The sequence below is a fragment of the Fusarium vanettenii genome, assembly GCF_000151355.1.
Source record: "Fusarium vanettenii 77-13-4 chromosome 15 genomic scaffold NECHAsca_25_chr15_3_0, whole genome shotgun sequence".
Classification (NCBI taxonomy): domain Eukaryota; kingdom Fungi; phylum Ascomycota; class Sordariomycetes; order Hypocreales; family Nectriaceae; genus Fusarium; species Fusarium vanettenii.
In genome coordinates, this window is record NW_003315860.1 from 55983 (window position 1) to 74961 (window position 18979).

At 45.8% G+C, this 18979-nt stretch overlaps 2 protein-coding genes across 2 annotated transcripts; both read left to right on the forward strand.

The window, feature by feature from the left end:
- Positions 1 to 9737: 9737 nt before the first annotated feature.
- On the forward strand, positions 9738 to 10946 carry NECHADRAFT_55459 (uncharacterized protein; the record flags this gene model as incomplete). The annotated part of the gene is made up of 2 exons (XM_003044083.1): positions 9738 to 10245; positions 10330 to 10946. Coding segments are annotated over 2 exons (1125 nt in total), but the record flags the coding sequence as incomplete, so codon positions are not given.
- A 2124-nt stretch (positions 10947 to 13070) lies between these two features.
- On the forward strand, positions 13071 to 17927 carry NECHADRAFT_88729 (uncharacterized protein; the record flags this gene model as incomplete). The annotated part of the gene is made up of 2 exons (XM_003044084.1): positions 13071 to 17865; positions 17914 to 17927. 2 exons carry the CDS (start codon positions 13071 to 13073, stop codon positions 17925 to 17927), a joined length of 4809 nt encoding a protein of 1602 aa, XP_003044130.1.
- Between the last annotated feature and the right edge of the window lie 1052 nt (positions 17928 to 18979).

Sequence of the window (18979 nt, forward strand, 5' to 3'; positions counted from 1 at the left end):
AGCAGGAGGAGAGATTTATTAGGTAGATAAATAAGTCTAAAGGCGCCGTTATGACCCATTCGACCGGCGTCGCAGAGGCATAGTAATAATAGTAAGGAGAGGAAGAGGGCGGGCTAACCTATTAGTATCGTTTTAATAGCGATAAGGAGGAGGAAGAGGAAGACTATCAGGGGGCCCTATTATTATCAAGTAGATAAGGAAAACACAATGCTTTATATAGCAATAGATTAAGGCAGCTTCGCGAGGCCCTCGAGACAAAGTATAACCTTAATAATATTAGTTATATCTCCTACGCTCTAGCCATTAATATCCACTATACCGCGATAAGCATACACCCAGGTAAAGGAAGAGGTCCTATAGTATACCTACTTACTAATCATAACCGGGTAGCTAGTAAGTTCTACGGGAGTAACTATACCTTTTACCCTCTTAGATTCCACCCTATATACGGGAATTTCACCTCGGATCGCCTACCTACCTTCTTAAACAGCGACCTATTCACTATTATAAAAGAGAACATAAGTCATTAGAACTAAGGTACTAATATACTTTCCTTTAGGTTCTTCTAGAGATATTCTAACCTAAAGCAGTCAATCTATTACCGGCCCGATAACCTATTAGCAAGCCACGGTCTCGCGACGGCTACACTTACTATTCCCTCGACTAAAGCTCAACATATAGCTCGCCTCTAAGATAAATAATAATACTTACTAGCTTAAGTACAAGGGCAACTTATACCCGAAAACCCTAGTACCTCAATACCTTTCGCTCGGGAACAGCAAAGAGTCAAGGCAGCCCTATAGGCTAATAAGTTTACCTTCCGGTTCGAGCAAGTGATTTCCATCGATGCTCCACGGCTCGTATACTAGCGCCGGAACTTTAATACTATACTATAACCTATCTTCTAGCTTATACGGCTCTTCCTTAAGGAGAAGCAGCTCTACGCCGGTATCTTACGATAATTTCCCCCAGAGATCTTTCTAGGTATACTAATAGCCTTTACTAAAGTCCTAGAAGCGGCTATAGTAGAGATAAATCGCTATTTCCACGAGGGGAGATTAAAAGGATTAAGCATAGCCCTCTCTGAGGGTATTATTGCCCTCGATCGATTAGGTAACTTTTACTTTACTAGTAATCAAAGAGTATTACTTATTAAAGTTATAAGGCTCCTTAGGATAATAAATAGCCTAAAGATATATAGATAGCTATTCTTATCTCCGCGGATACTTAATATCTAGGAGGGATAAGGGCTTATTAACCTAGTAGGGTAGCCATAACTAAATAATAGATGGCTAGTATTAATATATATTACCTCGCTTAAGTACTATTATGATTATTCTATAGCTATTAACTAACATAGCTAATTATAATTCGCCGAGCTAGGGGGCTAATTAATAGATAAGATAGATAGAATAACGATATTCCTCTATGAGGTATTCCGAGACTTATAGGTACTAGAGATAATAGCCTTTATCTATCGATAAGTTTATTATAGTCTTAATCATAGCCTTCGCGGTAATAGCGGTAGATTACGTAATAACGACGATATAAATAATAATAATAGTGCTTAGGCGATAGTAGCCTTAGGAATATAGGAGGAGCGGGAATCCCTATTTAACCTATTATATATATCTTACCTTTCTTACCTTATATTATTACCCTATTATTACTATTATTATTATTTCCCCTCCCCCCGGCCTTTCTAACTTACTTTCTTTCTAATAATTAAGCGAGAGAGCTATGCTAACTATATATTTTTTCTAATTATAAGAGCTTTAAGAAACTCTTAGCTAAGGTTTTAAAATTTGATAATCGCTTAGTCGATAATTTAAAGATAGTTTTAAAAACTCGATGAGATTTTGCCGAGGAGATATATATAGCATTAATAGAAGGCGGCGGTAAGAAAGGCCGCCCGGGAATTAAATCTATCGCACTAACTCATTCTATATAGCCCTCTATCCTCTAGGCTACTATTAAATACACTAGGGGCGGCTTTATAATAAGGGCATAATAGGTCTTAGGCATCGCAGCTACTATAGTATCTACGAAGATTAAATAGGTGCCTAGCTCTTATTATTAAAGGTTAATATATTAGTAAGTAATATAGCTCGTCGGGGCGGCAATATTAGCGACTATGCTCGCAGCTCGGCTAAATAGTCTTAAGCGACGGGCATTAGAGGCAGAGGCTCGCATAGCGGCCAGGCTAGCTAATAGTAAGCGAGCGAGAATATAACCGCGGATTAACTTTAGCTATAAGATCCTATTTAAATAAATACCTAATATTATAAATAGGGGCTTTAACGAATTATAATAGATATTCACTAAAGGAGATTAATATATTCTATCTCACTACTATATAGTATACTATTATCTAATAGACTGCCTCGAGGATCTATTATGCGATCTTATACTTATTCTAACCTTAACTATTATAGTATTAAGTATAACTCTAGAGATTTAGCCTAATATAAAGGTCTTTAGCGTTATAACTAAGCGGAGAGACCTAGCCCTATTAGCAGTAAATATAGTAATAAGAATGCTCTGGTTTCTGCGGCTAGATGTATTCTTATGGGAGAAAGACGATGGGCAAGTATTGCGAGTCTTTGAGATAATAAAGAAGATCGGTTAGTTATTAATCCATTCCCCCCCCCTAGGTCCCTTCTTAAAAGATCTTGCCTATATAAAACGGTCTACTACGGTCTATATACTAAAGCTAATCGTTATTATATTAAACTATAGAATATAAGGGGGTTAATAATTAACTTCTTTGAGAATTAGGTTAGATTAAGGTTAAGGGTAATTAAGATAGCCTGCGGAATTATGAATTGCGTCTCGCGCCGCAAGATAAGCTCTATAAGCTTCGCGATAACTTATTATTTCTTATAAATAAGCCGAGAAACTTTATCGGGTATATATTTAGAAATAATAAGTAAGAATAGGTAGATAGGTACTTAGGTATTATTCGAGATAGGAGTTAAACTAATAAATAAACCTAATTAATTAATTAATTAATTATATATAAAGCCGGCTAAGTTATTAGGCCGTATAAATAGGTTTATATCATATATCTATATAATAATAATTATTATCTAGGAGCTATTTTTTAGTATCGTAGTATAGGTAATAGTACGTCTACCCTAGAGCATATATGCCATAGAAAGTAAGAAAGAATAAGAGGCTAAATAAATTATAGGGCTACGGGATAGGGGTTTATTCTCTTATTTCCTTACCTATTACTTAATTTCCTTACGCGCTTTAATACCCCTTTATTATACTTTATAGCTAATAGGTAGCTAATATATTCTAAGTTAACCTCTTCTATGCTTTTTTAATAGTCTATACCTCTTTTTTTTTTTTTTTTTTTCGCTATATTAAGGAGCGATAATTATAAGCCCGCCCCTCCGTCTATGTTTTTACTACCTCTGCCCGAGTAGGAAAGGTATAGTAAGAGACGGCATCCGAATATATTACCCGATACGCAGAATAGCGGATCGATTATCGAATAGTCTTTAGGCCCCCCCGTTGTTATTAAGATAAGTAATAGAAAAATACTGAGAGTTAGCTATACCCTATGGAAATCGCGATAATATTGGCTAGGACCTAGTGATTACTAGTACCCCGAGACCATTCTAGCTAGAACTTATCCGCGCCAAAGTTACCATAGTCATAGAGTCTTTTCTATTTAAGGAAGACTAGAGTATTTATATGGCTTAATATCCCCTTATTCGCCGGGTATATAGCCTTATTAGCGCTCGGGCCATAGGGTATATACTTTATGCTTTCTATGAATAGGGTCTAATCGTCGATATATATAAGCTTAAATATTATTTATATTAAGATAAGGCTAGCGAAGCGCGCTCTTAGCTTAAGATATTTCGATATTATTAAGCGCGTAGTGGTGGACTAGGAGCTTAATGCGCTTATTATTAATTCCCGGTTATGCTATATTTGCGAATAATATACCGCGAGAAAATGGATCTAAAATATAGTAGCGAAAGGGAGGCACGTAAAGAGTATGATTTTTTATATTGCGAAGTATAATATACCTGGGTCAAAATAATGCAGCGCTTCGTTATATTATGTATGGTAGTTTATGGAAGCGCGAATAATAGTGGCGTGAGCCGGCTAGGCGGTATAGTATTAGAAATAATAGGCTAATAGGACTAGAGAGGTTTAGAAGAGAATAGACCGGAGTATATTTAGATATAGCTAGAGGATATAGGTGAGATAAGAGGATTACGATATTTATGGCTTTTGGTTTTATTTTAGCTATTAGTAGAAAATTTATCTTCTAAGGAATAAGAGGCTAAGAGATTAAGGGAAAATATATAATACTATATTATATTATTCCTCTCTTTCTTACTCTTATACTTAGTCTAAAATAATACTCTAGATAAAGCGAGGGTAGTATTTAAGATAGAGATAAGATAGGGCTAGAAGATAAATATCGCCGAAGAGTAATAATAGATAGGGCTTTCTACTCCGAGACGGAGATTAATATATAGAGGCGAAAACGAATAGAAAGGATAATACCCCTAGAAATTTAAGGTTCTAGTGGGGTTAATAATAGTAGGGATAATATATAGGGGCTTAGAGGTGCTATAGAACCGGAGCGGCCCGCCCATAATTCAGGGCCAGCAATTTCTCTACTTTCAATGATATTAATAAAGAGGGGTGTTAGAGTGAGGAGGGATCTGGATGGGTGGTGGGGTTCTTAGTGTTCACCTAGAGTGCTTATATAGAGTGTGTAGGGCATTTAAGGAGGTTATTGAGAGTGTTTGCCGGGTTGGTGGTGTGAGGGTTGATCTAAGAGGCTTCTCGGCGTTGATACTTCCTTCCGCTGTCTTTCTTCCAACCTTTCTTCCACTACCTTTCTTCGGCTGCCTTTCCGATACACCGTGCTTACCTATCTCGTCTCTTTTGTGGACCCGTTTCTAGTCGGCTAGGAAGCCGCTGTCGGTTGGTGGTGCGGTCCAGGCGAGTTAAGGGGTCTATAGTGAACGGTTTCTTGGGTGCAGGGTTGAGATTGGAACAGTCTGGGCTATCTTGTACTCTTTCTTTTGGGTTACTACGAGGCGGTTTGGGATCTTGTGTCGCATAAGCTGATCAGATCCTATCGACGGTGGAGTGTGGTGTGGTCATATGGAGATCATGGGGTCAGGGAATAACGGGTTATTCAGAGAACTAAATTTTTCCAAAACAAAGTAAAATTAGTATATATAATAGAGCGATAAAATCATAACCGAATATATCTAATCCCATAATTTTCACTACCTTATAGCATAAGTTATTATGGTTTAAAATAATTATTAGATTAAAGCTCGATAAAATAGTTAATAATATAAGAAAGTCTTAGCTTAGATAAATTCCGAATAGGAAAGGCATCGACCTATTATAAAGTCTTAGCTTAGAAAAAATCAAAAGTAAAATAATATAGACCTACTTAAAAAGTCTTAGCTTAGAAATATTTAAGAAGGGAATAACTCTATATCCTAGCGGGTTTTATATCTTATTGCGTTAGAGTATAATAGTAGGGTTATCTAAAACTTATTACTTAGGAAAAAGTAATAATATTATAATAAGATAAATATAATAAATCCTTTACCTAGTTTGAGATAGCTTAATGATGGTATATTTATAATAAAATCTTATATAAAACTTTTCTATACTCCCTAATGCTACCCGGCGCTAAGTAGAGGCCGCTCTAGGGTAAATTAAAAAGAGGTATAGTTATATATATTTAATAAGGCTATTAGAAGATTATGCTATTAATAGCCTAGGCTACGATCCTTAGGTCCTACCCCCATATAATTAAGCCACTAAACTTTCCTCCCTTGAGGAAAATAATTACTAAAATTGCCCCTTATTATAATATTAACTATATTATATATTACTATAACCCCTAAAAGCTATAATAATAAAATAATTACTAGTAGTTTCCTCTATATAAGGTATAATTATTTATTTATCTTCTTATATAGATATAGTAGTCCCTACCTATATTTAGCTATTCCTTATAATATTATCGCATAACTTAATTTACTTATCTATAATTAAGTTATTTAATAGAATATTTATTTATTATATTATTACTACTATATTTATCTCTATTTAATAACCTAGCCTTTTTATTTTTATTACCCTTACCTTTCCCGAAATAAGTATATCTAATAAATAATAACTAAGACGCCGAGGGCAACCTAGAAAGGTATAGATAGAAATAAAACGACTAGCGGCGCAATGCATATACTTAAGAACCTATTATTACCGCTAATTATAATAAGAAAATATAGACTCGAAGCTTTATATAAAGTTTTATTAATATGCGCCTTATACTCTAGCTACCTCATTAGGGGAACTTAAAACGCCGGCTTCTCTTATAGCCCTAGATAGCCTCGCTATATTACTATTAAGTAATCCCAAAGATTTTAATAACCTTAACCCTCCTTTAAATAATAACTCTCGGTAAGATTAGGATTATAATATCTTTTAAAATAATAATTAAAATTATTTATCTAATATAAATAATACGACTAATTATATATCCGCTACTTCGGAAGAAAATAATAAGATCTATAATATATTACTTTTAAATTATTTAGCTAAGGAGAGAAGATATTAGCCTAATAAAGGAATATAGGAATTCCTAGAAGTAATTAAGAAAAGCCTTTATATATTAATATTACTAGCTTAGGGTATATATACTATTTTCTATTACGTCGCATCCTAGGGTTATACTTAAGACTTATCTTAATAGCTAATTTATATCTATAGCTAATAAATATAATAATAAAAGCAATAAATATTATAATAGCTATAAGTCCTTCGAGTATCTTTATTAATACCTACCTACTCTTAATAACTTAGTCCCTATACTTAAAAAATACCTTACCTAAGAATAAGTAGCCTACCTAAGCTACTTAAGTTAAGAATATATAGTAAATCATAAGGAATTAGCTAAGAATAAATATTATTACTCCTATGATTCTCTAGATAATATTATAGCTCGGCTAGATAGCTTAATTAATAACGATTATAGCTATTATCTACTCCTATATATTATAGACCCCTCTTCTAATCTTCTTAATTATACCTCTTAGCCTAAGGCCGCCTATAATAATAATACTTATTAGGCCATAGGGCACCTAATAGACCTATATTATTATAATTACTAGGCGGCTTATTAGATTGCCTTAGAAGGATTACTTAATAGTAATATGCCGCTAAGCCTCTACCTCCCGATAAGATATAGCTTTAATAAGCCATTTATAAATAACTTAATCTAGAAAACCTATAATATTAATAATATTTATAATTTTCCCTTTTCCTTAGCTATTATTAAACTAGGTATTTAATAATATTTATAGCCCTTTATTATCTTTAATTATACCGATAATATATATCTTAAGATTAATATCCTAAGTAATAGCTTTACCTAAACTAATAGTCGCTCCTAGGGGGCATTTTAGCGATAATAACCCCTATATTATATGCCTAATTATTACTTTAGGTAGATCTAGGGTTTAATTGATATATTTATTTATGTGACGGTATGGTTGGATCCAAGGGATAAACCGGTCGTACTGGGTTTATGTTGGCAGAGGATTATTGGTGTTGTCTTGAACGAGGTGTAATGTCACGTCTGGTAATGTGCTCAAGGTGTTGAGTATAACCAAGTGGTATTGATAGCTGAGGTAGCTACTACATAGGAAAGTGCAATGAGTGCGTTCTATATACTTGGGGTGCTCACCGGGGTAGAACCCGTGGTGCTCACTTGCTCACTGCCCTTATACCGTCGCGGGTGAGCGCGACGTATAAGTGCTCACTCGTATTGTGGTGGGTCCTGCTCACTTCTGCAGCGTCTTTGTCACGTGGTGGTTTTCTGCCTTGCCAGACCGCCTGGTCTGGTACTGGGCCGTGACAATTTAGGTATTCTTCCTAGCTCTATATCCCTAGTATATACTAGATAATCTACTTAAATATACCTATCTTCCTAAGGAGTACTACTCGTATTAATATAATTATATCCTATTACTAGCTATTACTATAGCGGTATAAGACCTAAATATACTCTAATATATACCTAAAAGCCACTATATCGCCTAATCTAATTCCCGCGCCCGATAGGAGGGCATCTCTATAGAATACCTTATAGATAGGAACGCAAATACTAATATCCTTGGCCAAGGCAGGAGGACTAATATACTCTCCTATATTCTTTAGCATAGGCACCTTAGTGCTATTTAGTAAGGGGTCTAATCTTACATAGCGGTATTCCCCTAATTCAATAGCATAAGGCTATATATAGGGGCTAAGAACCTAAAACTTGCCTATATAAATACCGATCTTATGTAGACTATCTATAACTAGCGCAACTAATAGAATGCCGCTATAGACTAGATATTCCTTAATCCCTATATAATATATATCGATATTGGCCGTTAATATACCCCTCGAATTAGCTCCGTCGCCGAGGCTAATATGCTCTTATGGCGGCGATACTATCTAAGGCGCCTTTAGCGATAGCGATAGCATTAGAGTCATCGTTATAATGCCACGCACTCTGCTAAACAAAGGTCACCCGAAGACCTAGAGCCACTCAAGCCTAAGGTAGCCCCTAGTGCTACATACCAAAATCAACTTTAGTAGAGTTGATTTATTTTGCCCCACTTCACAGGGGGTAGAGTTGATTTATGCCGGGGGGTAGAGTTGATTTTCAGAAAATTACTCGACAGGTCGACAGGGGGGGTAGAGTTGATATTTACCAGGGGTAGAGTTCATTTAATCAAGGGGGTAGAGTTGAATTTATGATTGGCCATAACCCTTGCCATCTAATTGAGGCACGTCATACGCGAGGAACTCTGGTACGCGTCGCGTAAGGCTCGTTGTAATTACCTAGCATTTAAAAAGGGGGGGGGGGCAACCGCAATCGGAAAGAAGTTGGAATTTTTAACGGTGGCACTTCAACTTTTCGATTACCACACTGCGCCACGACGATGAGTTCTGTCATAGAACGAGACTCGTCTAGTGCAATCTACCCGTTCATTCTACTTCATGAATACAAACTCCTTGTGTGCCAGTTATGCGAGTTTGGGTGTGTTGCAGATGAAGTTGCCACGCACTTGCGAACAAGACATCACTACATAGACCCGGAAGGTCAGCGTAAGCTGGTGGAAACCATACAAAAATTGCCCCATGTATTACGAAATCAGTCTCAACTGGATCAGCTGCAGTATCCACCACCGACAATCGAGCCCATTGCTTGTCTTGGCGCACCGAAGCCGGATGGACTGAAGTGTCGAGCATGCGGCCACATCGTACGTCAGGTTCAGAAAATTCAAGCTCATTGTGCCAAATCCCATCAGTGGGTCAATCCAAGGTGTAGAGGACGACCATCAAAGGGATGCCCAATACCTCCCACTGAACTGCCGTGGATCGAAAACGTCGCATGCCAACGCTTTTTCCCTTCCAGGGCGGGCAACAGATGGTTTGAAGTCAGTCAAAATACTAGTCGGCAGAGAAAGAAGAAGAAGTCGCAAGCGAAGCCAGCTTCCTCAAAGCCGCAGGCGACGATTCAAAGTCTTCCCCCAGAAGCGTCCGTCCACCTAAGACAGATATTAGAACGAGAAGAGGGATACCAGGACGCCATGAATCAGCCACGTATAACCAGCAAGGATTCAGGCAGTGAAACTTTCGCAGCTACAAGTCTCTGGTTAGAGAGAACTCAATGGCCCTCTATGTACCAAAACGCTCGGCGAGACATATTACGGGCGTTGACCAGACTACCAAACCGGCAATCCCTGACGACAGACTACATTTTGGGTCAAGGAACCCTTCAGGGCGACGCAGACTTTATAAGCCCACACGAGGATGAACAGAAGATATCGTGTATTATGGGAGCATTGGACTCGGTCATAGATCGTTGCGAAGATACGGTTCGCTACACCAGCCGTACCCTTCTCTGCTGGCTGCTCAGCTCACGACTTCAAAGCCCCCGGGAAATTCCCTTCGGTCTCGTGGCAGAGAGGAATAGCGAGCTCAGATATAGGCAGATTGAGAAAAAATTCTTGGCCTTCACTTTTCGGACGTACCGAATGCCAAGCTATGCTCGACAAGAAATGGCAGACATCAGGCTGAACTCGACACTCTCCGCTCGACTAGAGCAGATTTGGAACCATAGAGTCTGGGACCTATTTGACACATCGAAGGGGCTCTGGCCTAGGATGGAAAGTCAGAGTTGTTATGGTGGCATTAGAGAAACACTTAATGATGCTCCTATCAGCGATGATCGATCCAACAGGGACGCATGCGATGTATTGCAGGATGGAGAAGGGATGCACGGTGATAGACAAGATGAAGAGGGGGATAGCGGGGATGATGATGACGACGACGTGGAGGACTGGGAGCTCGAAGACGACGAGGATGACTACGATGATGATCCTGGATACGACAGCGACCTTCTCGGAACCAACAAAGAGCCCCACTCAGAACCGCTTATCAGAGCGGAGGGCAAGTCTGTCAAGCCAGCATTCGACGAGTTCCTTGAGCTTCTGTTCCACCTATGTCTCACGCTATGCACCGAGACATTCATCGATGGACAGCCAGGCTCTACGTTATTGGTATACTTCAGTGGGGTTCTTGGGTTCTCTGGAGACTGTCGCAAGTTTCTACTCGCCCGGCAGTACTGCCCCCAACTGTCAGGAATCATCTATATCCAGCGCATATTGCTTCTGGAGCGTGCATTACCGCTATGTCCATATCCCATTATCGGCATTCCGCAGCGGCCGCGGACGGAGCAGCTCGAGACCTTGAATAAAATTCGAGAAAAGTACATGGTTTTAGGCTCGCAATCCCCAGTCGCAGAGCTGGTGAGCCTTCGAGACTTTGGCCGCAATGCTGCCCGCACCGAGCCACCATCGACCCTCTTCCACTGGAGCAGTGACGGCGAAATAGTCTCTGACGGAACTCTCAAGCTGATAATGAGAGAATTTCGTAAACTCCCAGAATACTTCATCTCACGGGCGGAAGCACTATGTGATAGTCTTATGTTCGGTATGAAACCCGATGTCGATATTTCAAAGATCAATGACGACATGGCTAGTTCAGAAAGCGGCTACTGCTTCGTGGAGCACCCAGGGAATGGCCTTAAATCAGCATACCTGGATCTACTCGTCCAAGCTTACACTTCGAGCAAGAATGGACTTGCTAGGGGCGGCACCTGGAAGTGGCATGCCGTCGTATCATACTTGAAACGAGTGGCCGAGATGGAGGAGCAGCTCGCCGGTGGTCTTTACACCGCGTGCGGTCAGACTCCGCGAGTGCGCGAACTCTTCAGTCTTGAATGTGAGAACGGTCCAAGCACGACTTGTGGGGTATACGTCTGGGCATGTTATATGGTATACGTCATCCGCCATCACAAAGCGAAGCGACTGACGAATCGCGAGTTCTATGTGGTCCGCTTTCTGCCGGCCAGGCTGGGCCGTGTTTTATACTTATATCTTGTTTATATCCGAAGGCTGGCCAATTTGCTGCGACGGGAGCAGGTCGGGTATATCGAAAGCCACCAGGAACGCCCACAAACGCGACTGCTCTTTCACAGTAACGGAAAAGCATGGCCTACTTCTCGCCTCACAGGTATTCTTACCAAGGCCACTTTGAAAGTTTGGCAGCAGGCGGTCCATGTTCGTCTGTATCGCCAACTAGCAATAGCAGTCACCGAGAAGCACGTCCGTGAAGTATACACCCCATTCAACCGATACGATGACTGTAGCAGCGATGCTGATGTCAACGTCGTATTTGCTTGGCAAAGTGGACATCGCCCACTACAGCGTGGGATCACATACGGACTTGATGGGGCGTACCCTTTCCGACTTCAACCGCCGCTGCTGCGTGCTTACGAGTGGGCCTCGACCCGTTGGCACGAATTCATTCATCAAGCAAGCAAGAAGCTGTCTTTGTCATCTCAACACGCGCCTACCACCCTTGAATCGCTCACCACATGCCACAAGCGAACAATCACCGATGCTTCACTAAACTCTGTGTCTGTCATAGACCAAATTTATCCATCCAAGCGACCAAGGGGATGGGAAACTATCGGATCACTAGTAGAGCGGAGTTCAGGATCTATGCCGGCACCGGAACTGGAAGACGGGGGTGGTGAAGTCTTATTTCCGCCAGATGACGAATCCTCCCATGCTACTCCACGACTTCTTGAAGGAGAAAATCCCGCATGGATAGACCGCGTTCTCTGCGTCCTTGATGAGCATCAGATTCTCATTTGTCTCCTCTGCAAGTTTGCAATCGGGCCGGGCAAGAGCATTGTCCAGCACTTCCGCAAAATGCACCGATTCAAAGGCGACGAGCTTCAGCAAGTAATCTCTTTCTGCAGTGGTAGATCTTTCCAAGATCCGACTACGGTGCCGCTGCCAAATCACCAAAGCAAGCCCATCCCTGAGCTACCAAGATTGAGAGGGCACAGCTGCAAGAGTTGCGAGTATTTGACTATGAACCGTAAAAATATCCTTAGCCACTGTAGTCAACTTAAGCATGGAGCTCAACAGGCTGGTGAAAGAGGATGGAAGGATGTTACTATTCAAACGTTTGCAAAGGGTAAATATGCGCGCTATTGGATTATAGAAGAGTAGAGGAATTTATATGTTTGGATGGAATATGGAGAGGGTAAAATTGCCATCGGTCTTTTTCATAGTAAATTTATATTTATCTTATATTCTCATTATATGTAGTAGGGGCCCCTGATGATTAGATGACTGGCTGAACTTGTGCGGCATGGGTCAGGGGTTTTAGCTCGGGGTTAACTTGAGGTTCAGGGAGGTTGACGTCGGGTCGGGGTTGTTAGAGAAAAAAGGGGACATCAATCATCATAATAATAATCATTTAAATTTAAGTTTAATCAGGCATGCATGCATGCATGCATGAGATGGGACGCTGGCAGCACGCATTTAAAAGGGGGGTGGTGTTGACACTGCTTTGCAGAACCTCCACCACCACACCACCACTACCACTACCACTATCATCATCATTATACTATTATCGTCATCCACCTCCTGGCAATGGCAAAGGCAACGGGAACGGTGGGAGAAGACGAGAACCGAGAGGGGGGGGACGTCAACACGCAGCGCCGAGTGAGGTTCGATACGCAACACAAGGTATGCATATGCCTAACGTGTAGAGTGGCGGTGCCTCCAGGAAGGGACCGCATCAGCGGGATTGTCAGCCACTTCCGCAAGCAGCACCAGCTCAAAGGAGAAGAGCTAGCCCAGGTAACCGCATACTGCTCGGGATTGCCGTTACGGGATCCACACACGATCCAGCTGCCAGCCGACGGCAGCGCACCGATCGAGGATCTCGCCGTGCTAGCGGGCTGCAGGTGCACCGTGTGCGGGTACCTGACGATCAACCGAAAGAATATACTCGCTCATCCGAGGAAATCGGACCACGCAGACATCGGGGGTGGCTGGGAGGCGGTGGAGCTCCAGACCTTTTCGCAGGGACGCTTCGCGAGGTACTGGGTCATCGAGAGGCAGAGGCCGATGCCGCGGGACGCTGTGGTTGAAAGGGATGCAAGCCGGTGCTCAGATGAATCGGAGCCGGGCTCGGATGCCGATGGGTATTATTATGGGGATGAGGTTGATGGGGGGGATTGGGATGGGATGCTGACCCAGTATGGCCGTGTACTCAAGAAAGAGGAAGACGAGAGGCGACGGACCGCGCAGAAGCCCGGCGGTATCGACCACGGCTCGACATGGATCAACAAGACGGGCTGGGCCAAGCACTTCCAGGGGCGAGATCTCAAGAGGATCTACCAGCTCGGACTAGGGCCCAAGTCCAAGGCCGTGCGGAGAGGCATGCGAGACGGCGCCGAACGCGAGGAGCAGGAGACGCTGGCGCGGCTTATCGAGAGCTTCGATCGAGAGATGTCGAGGTGCGTCGGTCGGCTAGAACGGGTGCCGAACGAGACGCTTCGCTGGCTGAACAGCATCAACCCGGAGACTCCGGTAGGGCAGCCGTTCAAGCTGAAGGAGCATGAGAGTTCCAACGAGAAATATTGGGCGTACGGGGGGCGGTATCTATGCCACTGCTGGCGGGTGTGGAAGCTTGGGCGGGACAAGGCACAGACCGAGGTCGGGATACGCTTCACGGACGAGCAGTGGGGCCGTTTATGTGCCGTTGTGGAGGCTCTCGATAATAATAAGGTTGGCGGGGGGGTACCGGGGCCGTCGGGACCCACCATGGGACGGAGCGGATGCGGGTCCACAGTTAACGACGACCGGCGCGGGCGCCGCGACGACAGCGGCAACGACCCCAACGGCGACAGGGAATCGGCCAGCAATGAAGGTGGCGAGAACGACGACGACGACGAGGATGAAGAAGAAGCGAGGCAGCAGCAGCAGCAGCAGGAGGAGGAGAGGAGGAGGGCAGTGCTCGACCGAAGGGTCTTCGAATTCTTCATCAGCTCGATCAAGCACAAGGTAGCATACGACGTTCATCGCAACCCGCTCGTACACTTCACGGCGGTGCTAGGCATTGGCGATGAGAGAACAGGGCACTCGTACAAGCGACCAGCCGGCTATACGGGGCAGCTGGCAGGACTTGTCTGGTGCGTACGTATGCTGATGCTGGAGCACATCTTCGAGGAGGAGCCCGAGGAGCCGGAGGAAATGCGGTTCGAGGTCGTTGAGAAATTTCAGGAGGAACATCGAGAGTGGCTCGTCGACGGATCTTACTCACCATTCAGCACCATGATCGGGTTAATGGCATACGGCAAGGGCCACCGGAAGAAGGACGGCGGCATGCCGAACGTGATGTGGGAAGAGAACGGCGAGGCTCTGCGATACTTGGGGGAGCGGGTGACGATCGACGAGTTCCGGACGGCGGCTCAGGTGGCGGTCAGGGAGGCCGAAAAGCTGCTCGACCGGCTGATGTACGGCCAATGGGCGAAGGTGAAAGCGACGATCGAACTGGGACGGATCGTCGACAGCTTGACGTTCGAGGGTGCCGGGCGGTCGTTTGCGACGAACGGCCGGAACCAGTGGCTCCGGCCGGGTCACCGCAGAGTTGCCGAGCTGGGGAAGGCCAAGCTCTGGCGGCAGGGCCGGGGCTGGAGACGCAAGACCGTGAAGCAGTTTCTCTCAACCTTCCGGCTCTTCGCAATGGCGATGGCCGTCGTCACACACATCTGGTGGGGGATGCCCGGCCGAGGCCCGGAGCTCTTGACGATGCGGCACTGTGACTCACAGCAGCTCATCCGCAGCGCGTTCATCTTTGACGGACAGATGATGATCATCACCGACCGGGACAAGAGCCGGGCAGTCCGCGGCATCGGCAGGAAGGTGGCACGGTTCCTCCCCGAGCTGCCGACGAAGATGATGGTCGCGTACATCGCGTGGCTCATCCCCACGGCGAGGATGCTGCATGAGCAAGCGGGCATCCAGGGGCCCGGACCGTCTCTCGAAGGCTTTCTCTGGGCAGACGCGAGGAAAGGCCGATGGGACACCGAGCTACTCACCCAGCGGTTGAGGCTTCTGACTGCCGAGCATACGGGTCTTACCATGGGTGTTTCGGAGTATCGACACGTCGGGATCGAGATGGGCAGGAAGGTCAGAGGATTGGCAGTGAGGCAGGTAGAAGTGGGCATCGGCGACGAGGCCGACGGCGAGGAGAATATGATGGCTGAGGTGGACCCGGTCACCGGAGAAGCACGGGGCAAGCGACGGTTTGAGTACGTCTTTGACTTGCAATCAACGCACGGCAGCGTGCTGGCGCGGCGTTATGCGGTAAACATCCAGTTCCCAGACCAGCTGCAGCCGCAGATGGTGGCCACTTATCGAGAGGTCAGCCGGTTGTGGCACTGGTTTCTCGCGAGCCCGACAGGGAATGATGATGCCGGTGATCATCAAGGCTGCTGCTCTGACATTTTGGAGGCAACGGCAAGCAAGGGTGCTACCAAGCGGAAGGCTGTTGAGATTGAGGCGGCGGGCATGGGAGAGGAAAGCAAAAGAAGGAGGAAGGTCGGGACAGCCGAAGCAGGGACGCCACCAGTAGGGGGAGGAGGAGGAGGAGGAGGAGGGGCAGTGGTCGGAGGACCAGGCGCTCCGCTTCAACAAGGACTACAACGGCTTCTAGGAGAGGGCGCAAGTTGGAAGTCTGACGAGCAGCACGAATGCATGGTGAGAATCATGGACATGAGGAGGGGTGAGGTGCTGATCTGTGTGCTTCCAACCGGTGGTGGCAAAAGCATATTCTTCATGCTCCCCGCGGTTGCGGAAGAGACCGGCACCAGCATCGTGGTGGTCCCGTTCGTGGCGCTGATGGACGACATCTTAGATCGGGCTCGCGACGATTTCGGTATCGACTGTCTGAAGTGGGAACCGGCCATGACTGCGGGAAGAGACGAGGCTCAGCCGGATGCGCGTCTCGTCGTCGTCAGCGCCGATCTGGCAAACTCGCCCGAGTTCATCAGCTACGTGGACAACCGACGAGCGCGAGGCTTACTCCGCCGCATCTTCTTCGATGAGAGCCACACCGCCATCGTCGACGCCAGCTACCGGGAGCGGCTCGAGTCGCTGAAAGGGCTGCATCGATACGACTGCCCAGTGGTGCTGCTGACGGCTACGCTGCCGGTGAAGATGGAGAAGTGGTTCCGCAGGCTGATGCTGGCAGAGGACGCGGCCATAGTCCGAGCTAGCACTGCTAAGCTTAATATCCGGTACCGCATCCGGAAGGTCAAGGGTGGAGCGGCCGCGGTTGAGAAGGAGGTCATCAAGGCGAAGCTCCGGATTGAAGAGCGGATGCAGAGCGGTCAGAGAGGGGTGATATATTGCCGAACGAAGAAACAATGCGAGGCGTTGGCCGGCAAGCTGGGATGCTCGTTCTACCACGCCGGAATCGAGGATAAAGGCAGGCGGCGAGCGATCTTACAGGAGTGGGCTAGGGCTACTGGCGAGGGACCCAGTCGGTGGATCGTGGCGACGACCGGACTCGGGACGGGTATCGATATCGGCGGCATCGTCGCTGTCATCCACATGGAACAACCGTACGGGCTCGTTGACTTTGTACAGCAGACCGGGCGCGGCGGGCGGCGGAGCGGAGAGGCGGTGGACTCGGTGATTGTGCTGGGCAGCGGACGAGTGCCGCGCGACCAGCACAGCAGTGACATCGAACATCTCAACCGCCAGGCGATGGAGGAATTCATCCATACTTCCGGTTGTCGACGAGTGGCACTAGGCGTGTTCATGGACGGCAAGGGATTGCAATGCGACGAGATGATAGGGGCAGAACGGTGTGATCGATGTGAAGAGCGGGCAGGTGAGGAAGGGGCTATGGGTTTGACGAGCAACCGGCTAAAGGAGCATATCAAGAGGGAAGCTCGGGGGCGTCGAGCGCTAGAGCGATGGCTCGACGAGGCAGACGGCAATTGTGGGGTATGTCTGGTGAAGTGGCACAAGGACGGGCGGCGGGGGGGCAGAGAAGAGGAGTATCAACACCGGCTCGACCGGTGTCCGATCGTGAAGGCGGAAGATTATTTCGCGTGGCGAGGACGGCTCGACTTTGCGGTTCACAGTTGTTGCTGGGGCTGCGGGCTCCCGGAAGGATGGTGCGCCAAGCTAGTTACATGGAAGGGGCAGGAGAGGTGTCGGTATCGCGATCAGGTGATGCCGGTATTGATGGTTGTGGGGAGAAGCGCGAGGCTTCGCAGGATGGTGATGGAGGAATTTGATATTGATGCGGCGGAAGATGAGGATAAGTATATCGAGTGGATTTGCAGGACTAGGCGGTTGTACGGGGCGGAGATGACGAACGGAATCGCGGTTTGGGATTTGATTGTTCGGCAGCTTTGCACGCGAGGTGAGTGCTGACGATGGGGGTTGTCTTTGAGACGTGTCACGGGCATAGGTGGATCCGGATGATGATGATGACGGTTACTGGAAGCCGTAATTAAAAGTAGGCCCGTATTTGCAATTGGTGTTAATTGGTTTTTTACTTTATTATTATTATTATTATTATTATTATTATTATTATTATTATTATTAAAATACTTCGAACACCCGTTAAGTTGCCAAGGCAAGGGACTTAACGGCTGAATATTCAGCCCGAAGGGTAAATACCGTCTACCTGCTATTAAACTCTTCTGGGAGGCCCCCTTTCGACTGTGGCGATAACCAGCTATCAGAACCACTTCAAACCTGTAGTAAGGGAGTTGACTGATAGACATAGGGGTCCCTCTACCACTTCCTTCCAGGCCCAATCAACTATATTCTGTATATCGAGTTCCCCCTTCCCTGTAGCTTATAGGAAAACGTCGTTTAGTCAATGTACCGTGGTGGATATGGCGGATCGATCAGCAGCTGAGCCTGACGGCGTTGTTGGTCAGCAAGGCGCATCTTCATCCCTACGTTGTAGTTAGCCATAATCGCAGTACGTAGGAAACGCAGGCGTATAAACCTTCCGTGGGCGTGTGGTTATAGAGGTTCTGACGGTCGAAAGGCGCCTCGAGGAGTAGGCCTTGCAACGAGGTAACTCGTGACACTGCAACATAACTGATACCGGCCTGGAAGTCGCGTGTAGCGAGGTCAGTAACTATCTGATCCTTCGTTAGGCTCTGGCATTTGTGAACAGTGATGGCAAATGCCACGATCAGGGGAAACTGGGTGCGAGAGCAGGTCTCGTTGCCCACTAGGAAATCACGCGTGACGGGAAGGATGGGTACGATTTTCCTGCCCTCGTCAGTTGTCAGATACGGCGGTCCGTCGTAGTTATCGAAGTCCACCATGATAACGTCCGGGGGATCTTGCCACGGGTTGGCGCCTTCATTCCAAGCGACATCATATATCGTACCCTGGGCGCCATTAACCAGGCCAGCTGGTTGCCACAAATTAGTTGTGAGCATTACCCTGGCACCTCTAGCAACAGCAAACTTGTTGGATAGATTGCCAGCATGGTCGCTTGGCGCCTGCCCCGC